Genomic DNA, 11,709 nt, shown 5'->3' with positions numbered 1-11,709 from the left:
GTCTGGGGCCTCCGCTTCAGAGGGCAGGCTGATTTCCAGTGGTCACCTTTGCATTCAGGGCATGGCCCAGGGGCCTTCTTAGGGCAGTTCCTCTTGAGGTGGCCTGGCTTTTAACAGTGGTAGCAGATGAATGTAGTCATCGAGTTCTTCTTGGGGCCCTGAGAATCAGACTTAGGGGTCTGTTTCTCTTAGTGCTGCAGCAAAAGCAGCTGTTTTTTCTCAGTCTCTTTGTTTTCTCTCCTTGGCCTCCTCCTTGTCCCAGCTATAGAATACTGAGGAGGCAATTCTTACTAACATCTCAAGTGAGCCATCTGGGGCGAAAGCCATTTTTTATAGCCTTTTCCCTCCAGCCTCCCAGCACATTGGGACCCCACAACCAGTTAGTGTCCTGTCCCCAACTGTTAGCACAGGCAGCAGGAATCTTGGTGCAGACCTCTCCAGAGCTCCATGCACTCCTCCACCACAGCCTGTACTGTCAGGGGAAGAATGGCTTCCAGGGAGTCTCCCCAGGTATTGTGCAAGGTCCTCCTGGTTTCCAGCTTCTGAACGGCTCTTGTGAGCCCAGTCAACTAGACCTGTGAGTCTTTGGGCATAGTCTGTATTCTCGTGTTCTCTGAGTCCTTGCTCAGCAGCTGCTCCTCTGCTGACTCTGGACCTTTCTGGTTCTCAACGGCAGGGGCAAGAGCTACCTGTTGTGTGAGTGTATTCCAAGGGGTTTCTCCATGTCAGGATGGTTCACACATGTCCCTGGCCGGGCCTCCGCGGCTGGCATGTGGTGGGCCAACTGTGTCATTGCTTCTCTGTGCCATGATAGTTTTCAACCACGTGGTGATGGCTGGTTTTAGGGCCAGCATGCGCTAGTGCGCGCCACCACACAACTTCCTGAGCACCAGCTGCCTGCCTCCCAGGTGCCTGCACCTCTAGGGTCCAGCCCAAAGGCAGGCACTCCCTGCCACGTGGCTTCCTGAACACAGGTGGCCCCTCATCACTTCTGACCTTGGGTCACAGGGCCCTGTTCTTATCCCTCAGGTTCTGCTCCGCAGAGATTTAGGTTTTTCCTGGATCAGTTTAGATCACATCCTAGGGTACTACACCTGCATTCTGGAAAACATCTTGAGCAGTTTTTAGGAACAGCAGTGCTGGTGTTTTATGGTTCAGTTTCAAAAGTGCCTGTGTGTTTTAAAAAGAAAAAGATGTAAAAATGACATTTGGCTAGTGGCTGTCTGTGTTTCTGCATTGTTTTGGGTTTTTGTTTGTCCTGTAGAACATTCTTAGACATGCATCACCCAGGGATCTTATTAAAGCACCTGATGCGGCAGGTGCAGGGTGGAGGTGGTAGTTTAACAGGACCCAGGCGATGCTCGTGTGGCTGGTCTGTGGACTGCACTTTGAGTCAAGAGACTGTAGAATGACCTGTGTCCTGGAATTCTGCTGATTGCATCCTGTAGGGGTGATTTTGACATTCTTGTACATGGTGTGATCAAAACAGTGAATGTTGAAACAAAAAAATTTATTATAGCAAAAGACAGATCACCATAAACACCCCTCAAAATACTCTGCCTCAGAGAACACCCTTATCCCATCATTCTTACCACTTTCTGCAGTAGTTAACAGAAATTTCTGTCAAACAAAAACATGGTGGTATGTTCATGTCCACCTTATTCCCTGGACCTGGCATCGTGAGACTTGTGGCTCTCACTCAGAGCTGAAATGACCAGGAAAGGTAAACTTTTTGAATCAGTTCAGGACATCAACGTGGCCACAAAAGCGCAACTGAAGAAATGCATGAAAGAGGACTTTCAGAATTCTTCAGAGAATGGCAAGAGTGAGAGGGTAAGTGTGTTCAAGGGAAGGGGACACATTTTGAGGGGGATTATGGCATAGTCTTTTACTATAATACTTTAAAAAATTATTCACTGTATTTTCAGATCACACCTTGTATTTCTCCTTTGTTGGTAGTTCAGGCTTGCAGACTATGGGAAAGGCACTATTAAAGATCCCAGGCAATGTGGGATTTAATATCAGGAACGTACTTTATAACACACAGCAGATGTGCTATGAGTGCCGTTCATAAAAAGGTGAGGGAAACTGTAAGTGAACTTCTACAAGGAAGTGATGGCCGCTCCATTTCTTCTGTTGTGCTCCAGTTTTACACTTCTCATGCTGGTGAACCCACAGCAAGGTCTCCCCTCTCTTCACAAGGTTGTGCTCCCCTTCAGGAGAGAGTGGAGTGATGAGGCAGCCTGAGGAGGACCCGTTCCTACTATTCAGTAGCTCAAAATCCAGTGAACTTATCTCCTTTCACTCCCCATCGCTTCCTTTCCTGGGGTTCATTTGCACGTATGACTGTGAGGTAGAGGAGAGGCCAGGGCCTGATGTCCAGGGTGAGTGAGGAGGGTTTAGTGCCTCACACATTTCATAGCTTCCTCCCCGCTCCCAGGCCAAGGTGCTGCTCATCGGGGAACCTTGTCATCTGCTCTGCTTACAAGATGTTAATGTCTTCCTCGCCCTCACAGATGGGCTGTGCTTCGTTCTTGCCAATTCCGTCATTAACAAGGCATTGCCATGGCGACAGGAGGGCATGTTGCATTTCCTAGAAGGTTAGTTGAGGTTAAATAACCTGTTCTCTGGGCTTTTCTTTTTAATCATGAGACAATATAGACAGTATCAGTTGGAACTCATTTTTGAAAGAATGTCATTTTAAACCATTTTTATATGAAATAACTATCGGGGCTGGGGATTTAGCTCAGCGGCAAAAAGCGCCTGCCTGGCAAGCGCAAGGTCGTGAGTTCAGTTCCTGGTACCGGAGAAAAACAAAAAAATAAAAATAAAAATAAAAATGAAATAACTATCATGATGTTATCAAAGATGCTATGAAATACTTAGAGAGCTATTTCTTGTGAGAAACAAGATTCTTTTTTTTTTCTGAGACAGTTTATCACCAGTAGTTCAAGCTGCTCTTGAACTCACTATTTAGCCCTGGCCTTGAACTTGGGGTGATCCTCCTGCCTCAGCCTCCTGAGTGCTGAGATTATAAATGTGTCCCACCACTCTTGGCCAAGAAACAAATCTTTAAAAATATTTTTTGGTTATCGGTGTCCAAATGGTACTTTGGACAATCTATTAATCCCATATCACCTAGTTGTACAAATATACTTGAGTCAGCTTGCATCTGGTTAGTATTCTCATCTGCAGAGACTAGCAATATGTCTGATATGACATGTTGCTCTCAGATCTTATGTATTTATTTACCTTGAATGATACAAAAAACCAAAATAGCATTCCTAGTTTCAAGGCTCATTTCACAATAATCTGTTCAACCCAGGTTATATTTCATTCCTACTGTGAATGGCTGTAGACTTGCAAAGGACGAGCTTTGCATGAACTATACAAAGAAGTGGGAGGGAGTTGGGATCGGGCAGTAGCTGTGAGGGGAGGAGCCTGCGAGCAGTTCTCAGACTCACCAAATGGGCCAAAGAGGCATCCCTGTTTTGTAGATGAGTAAACTGTAGCTTAGGGAAGTGGATAATCTGGTCAAGGTCACTTGGCTCACCTTGAAACAAAGATGTGCTGAATGTGTTGTAAGACCTTGCTTTGCTTTTCTACCCCAACTAAACTTGTGTAAGGATAGTCAGCCACTCCCATGGCAGCTGACACATGCTGATCTCTGTCCTGGGCATTTTCATGTAATCTTCACAACCGCCCTGAGGGTAGATGTTCATTTCCCTATTAGGGTTGAGGAATGTGACGTTATCTCCCCATGTGCCCGGTCCCCCAGGCAACAGGGACCGTGCTCTGACCTCAGTGCCCCACCCGCTCCAGCCACGACCTGCATCTTCACTCGTAAGGTGTCAGTGAAGGGATTGTATCCAGGTAGACATTTTTAATACTAATTAAAAATTGTAAAAATTATCAAGCTAATATATATAGACATCAGACAGTCAAAAGAGAAATCCTACAATAAAAACCTAACCCCTTGCAACTTAATTTTTGTGAGGCTCTGCCTAAAAAATTATTTTGGAATAGTTTTTGTTTAGAATGCTGAGTGATGCGCTGTTTCTTGATTTATCCGCTTAACCTTTATCTTCTAACTTCCCTTCCCCTTTCTCTTCTATATAGTGATGCTACTAGTTCTTATTCTTTTATTATTTACCTTTGTAACATTAAATAGTATACCTGAAGCTCCCTTTTCTTTTCTCTGTACGATTTTTAAAGATGAAGCCGTTAGTATCCCTGATCACCCGCTTGAGTGGTCAGGAAATGATCCTTAAACGACCCCTGTGGGCCAGAGAAAACCTGTTCCTGGGAGCTGCAGACCTATCCCGACCTCCTCATCAGCCCCAGTTTAGTACATCGCGTTTGTGTTATTCAGCGCTAGTGCCGAGCTGATTTAAGGGAAAATTAGATACAAAGGCCACAGCTATGCTTAGGCATTAAGCTTCAGTTAAAACTCGGTTTTCTCAATTAACAACAAAACCTTATAGGTCTGGGGTAGTTCAGTGGTAGAGGGCTTGTCTAGCAAGACAAGGCCCTTAAGTTTGAGTATCAGCACTGAGAAAAGGAGGAAAAAGAAAAAAAATGGTATAAATAAGCAAAGGCAGGAAAAGGAATAATTTTTTTTAGCAGAGAAACTATTAAATCCTTCTCTATCCCCATTTATCAAATATTGTATAATGTAATTAAAATTCTAAACCCCTTGTAAAATTTTTAATTACTTTCTAAAGCAGTTGGCCAGATGGTTAAACATTATAAAAATAAGACCATTTTGAAAAGAATGAAGAAAATGTCATCAAAGTTAATAGGGGAGTGAGGGAGAAATCTTTGAACCTTATATCGGTTAGATTACAGACGTGTTGCTCCTTTGTTAAAAAGTGTTTCATAGGCCAAGAAAAGTCACTTGGAAAACTTCACACCGTGCTCCTCATTTGCAGCTCAGGCTTGAGGTAGCTCATTCATTCTCAGGCACAGGCATGACCTTTACGCTGGTTTTCACAGCAGCAAATATGTCTGTTTACTTTCACTTCTAGGAAAGATCCCAAGGCCTTCATATGATCAGACGCACACTGAAATCTCAATGAGGTGTAGGGACTGCGTGCTGACAAAGGGATTCCTTCACCTAACTCTCTCTCTTCCGTATACCAGAGTTTTGATGATTATCCTGTCCATTCTTCCTGGTTCCTGTAACTCAGGCCTTGAGGAAGACAGGCAGGGACCCTCAGGGAAAGGGAAGCCTCGCAGGACATGCCCATCCTCAGCTAGGGGCGGCACTGGCCACTTCCTGGACAGTTGTGCTGAGAGGCTCTGCTGGCCAGATCCAGATGCACTGTGGTGTCCTCAGTGCTGTCGGCCCCTGCGATCTGTCATGAGCAGAGGTGTCCGCTGTTCGGTTCAGGGCTCTTTCTGCTAACTCTCAGTCCTCAACATTTGCTTACAATCTGGATTTTTGAGTTTGACATTTTGGCTCTGTATGGATACCAGCCTCCGTCTATATAGTATAGACTAAGTATATAGAGACTGATATATAGAAACTATATATATAGACTGTCACTCCTGGTTTGATAGATGAGTTTTAAAATTTATACACCAATTAGTCTCACTTCCTCAGTCAAAATCAAGCGGGTGTGTTGCTGCTATACGTGTTACACAAGTGTGGCACAGTGCTATGATTTGGTTCGATGCTCTTACACATGCCGTCTTGTTTGTCCGAGGGCTTTTATCTGATCACTAATTCGACTCAATCAATAACTTGAGGAAGCCATAGCTATTGCCGAGACAGTTCTGCTGCCTTCGGGATGGCTGAGATTGGAAATCACAAACCCCTATTTGAGCACAAATCTTATGTCCTATATTGGCCGTTACTAGGGGCAAGGGTGAATTGTGACAGACTTTTCAGTGTTTGGATCACTGTCATCCAAACACCATGTAATTAATGTTGTGCGCTTAAATACATGTAAAATTGTTACATCTGAGACTCTGACCAAACAGTTTTTCAAATATTGAGTCATTTAGTCTTCATAAACACGTGAGACAGGTACTGTTCTTATTATTTTTATTTCACAGATAATGAAACTGGTACACAGGAGGACCGCGCCCAGAGGTCACACAGGTGGCATTCATTGCTGCTTGAGTAGACGCGTGGATTAAAGTTGTGTCTGTCACCTGTTGAAAAGGATAAAAAAGTGCTGTGCTGTGCTTTGTGATTGAACTGTCTTCTTGGACCATTTTAATAGAGGCTTATTGTCTACAGTTGTCAGTTATAAGAAACTCTTTTGATTGTAAATGTCTATAAGTAAACACTTTCCATATATGGACAACAAACATATTACTACACAAAAATCCAGCCCTGCATAATTATTCATTTTTTTGTTGGAAGATGTGGCTGTTGGTTGTGGCATTTTTCCAGGTATGTGGCAGTGACTGGATAGTTCATGACAGTGACGTCTTTCCAGGTACCTAGCACCCTGCTAAGCATATAACATGCATTATTTTGCTTAGTCCTCCCAGGAACCTATGACGTGTGTCATGTGACTACCCGCTTTCTGTACACATGGAATCTGAGGCTTATGTTTAATACTTTGTGTAGGTGATCCTGCTGGGAAGCAGCCGGGCAGGGATGTGAGCCACAGACATGTTTCCTGAGGCTCCGGTCTTGACCACTATGTGCATGGCCTCCCTGTCCGCCACACTCAGGCCAGGGAGTGGCCGCTTGTTCAGAGTGATTTGCCCTCACTCCTGGTCAGCCTTTTTTCTCAGGGACCAGCCTGTGATATTCTGGTGGCCCCTGTTTCCCCGGCTGACTGCAGCATGCTCCGTGCTGGCTGGCCCTGCTGTCTGCTCCTGGTTCTGGCCAGCAAGTGACAGCTAATCTGCACAGATCAGCTGGTGTGCTGATCGCTACTCTCCTTTGCTATTAGCGAGTATTTAAGGAGTCAGATTTCATCTACTGTCCCACCACCAACCTTATATCCAGCCAGAGTGCAGCATTGCTCTGCAGTTGGATCTGTAGATACTCACACACTGCTGCTGGTATGGGTGGGGAAGATGGATCCTGACACTGAATGCGGTAACTGTGTGGAAGGGATTTTGTATTTACCCATTTGGCACCTTGAGAACTCTATTTGTAATAACTTCTACTCTTCTAGAGAGTATTTTAGTCTTTGAGTATGATATCCATTACGTGGTAAATGCGTCATAAGCCTTTGATAAATGCATGAACAAGTAAGCGACTGAATGAAATATTTCTTGGTTCCCTTTGGTTAAATGGCGTCCTCAAAGGCCTTAGGGATTCTTTTTCCTGTGCTGTTGCCCACACAGTGTTTCCTCTACCTGGTTCTTTCCAGGCCACACTGGCCTTTCCCCTCCCATATCAGTCCAGGGAGGGGCTGGGCCAGAGGGGGCAAGAATGTACTTTTCAGGTGGCACTGCAGGTGGTGTTGATCCCAAAGCTGTCAATCAGAGCTGTTCTATAGGGAAATGAGTTACCTCAGCTTTCAAGAGCCATGCAGGACTCAAATTAACATGTATGCCAGGAATGTAGGAGAATTTATTCTGAGCCCTAAATGCATGTTGAGACAACCCACTGGGAACTGCAGTACATTGAAGACTCTCTTATCATCCAAGCACGTGCAGTGGAATCTGACTCTCAGATTCTCCTGATCGAGATTCTCATTCTTAGTTCTTTCATTGAAATGCTAGATTGAAAATATTGCATTAGAGACATTAGTTCTGGTACGAGCTTTGGACTCTCAGAGTTTTGTTTTGCAGGTGGGGTTTGTAGTTACTACATCATGCCAGGGTCTGCGCTGGTTACGCACTCAGCAGTTTTCCTTTCTGTGTTTTCTCATAGACGTGTCCTCCCCACACCAGCGAGCCTCGGCCAAGATGAAGCCTATACAGGAAGGGGTAGAAGATGACGATGAGGTCTTTGAGCCGGCGTCTCCAAATACATTTAAAGTTCATCAGCTGCCTTGATCAGAATTCAAGTTTCTAAGATGGAAATTATTTTGAAAAAATTCTAAATATACCAGCACTTTTTCATGGCTTTTAGACTATTCTGCTTTAGTACATCCAGACCGGCAGAGTCCGAGGGCAGGAAAGTGAGGAGAGGTCAAAAATGAAAAGGTTATTTTACCTGTCCTTTTTCTTGGCAAGCTTTTTAAGTTTTACTGAGCCTTCTGACTAAATTTTTCTATTTTAAGACATATTTTTACAGTATTTTCTAGATATAGTACCTTATTATTTTAACTTTAAAAACTTAAAGAGCTCTGTCAAGGCAAATGCCTTTTTATTTATTTTTGCCAGTTGTAGCGCATTTTCCTCACAGGAAGTTTTTTTCTACCATAGCAATTTAAAATTAATTGGTGTCTGTGTGATCCTTTTAATAAACAGTGTAAGTTAAAATAGAGGCTGAAGTGACATCTAAAAAGCAGGAAATCTTACACTTTGTTCAGTTGACTTTATGGGAAATTTTAGAGAAAGAAGTGATTTAACTGGTTTCTTTACTCCCAGGCCAGACGTATTCCTCCACTAGATCATTTTACTGAACTGGGCACTGTGTAGATAGCTTGATAACAACCCAACTCATTGAGTTTACTCGCATTACCCTTTTATTATGTCATTTATCAACTGGTCTGAAACCCAAAGCGGAACCGATAACAAATCGAAGCCCTCTGAGCTCAGTGTCAGCTTTCAGCTAAACTCAGCTGCCCTGTAATGTGGGGCCATCCCGCCCCACACGCTCCGATGCTGCAGATACTTCTCTGGGGATAAGCGCCACAAGATGGGGAGCCCAGAGATCCGCTGCATTCTCTGGTCTGCTGCTGTGGCCTCAGGTTGTTCCTTCCGAGGCACAGATGTCTCTTTTCAAGAGCACCAGATACGCAGTGCCAGAGCTGTGGGTGTGCCCCTCAGGTCTTGCCGGGGATGGCCCCCAGCCTAGCTATTGCAACGACGGCCTTGATCCCGGAATTCTCTTCTCTACTACCGTAGAATGATATTTTAGAAACAGCGGTATCTGCCTGTGAGCACTGAGAACACTTTTGCTTAAATGATCAGTCCGTCTGGTCAGTGTGCAGTAGCCTGGGTCTGGGCCACTCTGTGGAGTGAGTGTTAATTGGCTATGTTAGACTTGCCCCATTTGTGTTTATATTGTTTCATTAAATAGCTAAGAAAAGTTCCACATGGAATTACCTTCAAGAGCACTGAGCCAAAGGAAATCTCTCTTGCCATAAGGTCACTTCCGCTAGAGAAGAAAAATAAGCTAGCCTGGGGCGACCTCGTCCTCTTAGATCCATCTTTTTAAATCCAGTCATTTTAGTATTTCACTTGAGTTGAATTTATACGCCAGGAAATCTGTGCAGACAGGTTATCCAGCCCTGATGCCTTTATCAAACACTGGGCCATTAATATCTGAGTAAAAGGCTGATTTCACTTTACAGCTGTAACACGGTCTTCAGTGTGCTGAGTGAGGGATTTGTTTTGGAGAGATGAAGCAAAGGCGAATGAGTTGGCCTTGGCTTTCGGATTATAAATCTCCTAGGTTGAATTCTGTCTTCCTGTACTTAAGTGTTTTGTGATAGCGTCGGTTCGCTTTTCTTGAACCATTAGAGTAAGGTCAGGCACCTCTTTAGTTCACACATGCAGAAGGCCAGTTTACGAAATCACTCCGTGGAGTAATTAGGACATCTTCCCCGTGGAGAAAGTAATTTTAGATCCTGCAGTAGGCACATTGTTAACGTTCCTTGAGTCCGTGGAACCTTGGCATTTTCTTAGCCTGGCTTATCGCACTTGGTCAGCACTACACAGCGGAGAAGGTCATCTCCACATGATCAGCCTGCATGTGTGTGGAGGTTAGTTTCTTGCGTGCTTGGCGCAAACCTGTTAGAGAAGCACTTGGCGAAAAGTAGGTTACATAAAATCACTTACTGTTTAATTGAAAGTGTGTGTGTCAGTGTCATGGATAATGAAGATTATAATCTCAAGGATAGGAATCTTAAAAGAGCCACTTAGACTGAATGGGAAACACGAAACTATTTTTAAATGCACACCTCCAAGGAGGACAAAGAGACTCAGAAAAGAAACCATAACCTACCGAGTAGCCCTCCCACATAGACTTGACTGTGAGGTAGCTGTAAGGAAAAAGAAAAGTGATTTAAGTGTAAGATCTCCATGGGTGACTTTAAACTCATTTATACAGGCGTATCTTTGTAGAACACATGAAGACATAGATTAAAAACATGTCTCCTGCCCAAGTCTCCAGTAAGATGCTTCCTGTGTTTTTTAGCATTCACTTAGCTGTGTGATCAATATACAGAAAAAGGTCTGCAAAACTATCCTGTATATAACCCCAAATCTGTGTGACATCAAGTTGGCTGTATGAATTTGGAGTGCAGTATTTATATTAGACTGTGTGTTTAAAATGTTTTGAAAGCCCTCATAAACTTTTATATTTATAAAAAGATAGCACAGACACCATGTAAACCCTCAATGATATTTATCTATCAAAATAGTAGTAATGGGTGCTATATAATTATTTTTCAGTGGCCGTCCTTGGCTTTGTGGAATCTTTTCCATTTCTCCCTGTCACTTACACCATTGGTTTCCTGCACCTTGCTGCACAGTGTGTGCACTTAAGACATCACCACAATAGCGGGTTCTCCTGTGTCTGAAGCTTTTCTTTTCGGGTTCTCCTGTGTCTGAAGCTTTTCTTTTCTATGACTTGGAGCTGTCAGTTTCTGCTTCCTAGGTCCTACTATGGCTCCAAAGACAGTCACTTGGGTACTAGGAAAATATTTGGGGGAAAATGGTATAACCTATACACTGCCCTGTTGCCAGTACAGACCCACGGTGTAGCTCCAAAGAGTCACCTTAAAAAACAAATCTGTTTCCTTGGTCATTTCTAAAGCTGCTTTACAGAAAACTATGAGCCTGTCGTGCTTTAGCTTCCCCTCCCTTCTTTTTCTAACGCTGGTTTCTCAAACTCCTTTGCTACGTATGGCCCAATGGAGCAATTATGTAAGTACCACATACTTAATTTAGAGTTCTAAGGATCTGTAGGACGCTGGGCTGGTATGCAAGGGTCAGCACACTACTCACCGCTTGGGTCTTCCTCCTCTTGGGATGATGCTCTCACCGTTGGTAGCTGTATTTTATCACAACACTCACACACCTGTGTATGTGACAGTGTAAATGTCGGACATTTAAGAAACTTGCTTGTAAGTACCATTTATAGGTTTTCTGTTATATCAACCTAGTTTTAAAGTACATGAGCACTTTATGAATGTTTCACACAGATACATTATAGGAAACGTTTTAGGTATCATTTATATTGATAACATTTACTTTATAGTAAAATACATTATGCCAGAATAGAGCCTTATAGCTTAAAATATCTTCATTTGTTGCCATTTGATCAAATAAATTTCTTACTCAGAAAACGTGTGTTTTCATTTCCCTTGTGACCGGTTGGATGTGAGACCATGCTGCAAAGCTGGGGTTGGTTCAGTTACCTCTGGAGATTCTAGGAATTGCTCTGGTTTACACTGTCTGAACCACCTGGCAGTGCTCCTGGCTTAGAGCCATGTAATTTCTGAGGCCCGGTCTGCTATCATGGCTGCCTTTGCCATGAGAGGGGAAGGCCGCAGGCAGCATGGCCAGTCTTCATGAAGGAGTTTCACTGTGGGGACACAGATTTGAGCCTTTTGTTTACAT

The 11,709-nt window shown here is 43.7% G+C and overlaps 1 protein-coding gene across 1 annotated transcript in view; it reads left to right on the top strand.

Annotated features, from left to right (window-relative positions):
* Bves (blood vessel epicardial substance) overlaps window positions 1-11,435 on the top strand; it is a gene marked incomplete at its 5' end in the record, with an annotated part of 30,508 nt that extends 19,073 nt beyond the window's left edge. The window contains 1 exon segment of the mRNA XM_013510787.1: window positions 7,847-11,435. Coding sequence (XP_013366241.1) covers window positions 7,847-7,971 — 125 coding nt within the window. The 3' untranslated portion in view covers window positions 7,972-11,435.
* Window positions 11,436-11,709: the final 274 nt, after the last annotated feature.

Source organism: Chinchilla lanigera, unplaced genomic scaffold (assembly GCF_000276665.1).
Source record: "Chinchilla lanigera isolate Chin_1 unplaced genomic scaffold, ChiLan1.0 scaffold00010, whole genome shotgun sequence".
NCBI lineage: Eukaryota > Metazoa > Chordata > Mammalia > Rodentia > Chinchillidae > Chinchilla > Chinchilla lanigera.
The sequence above is the reverse complement of the archived record's forward strand: the minus strand, read 5'-3'. Positions and strand labels throughout refer to the sequence as shown.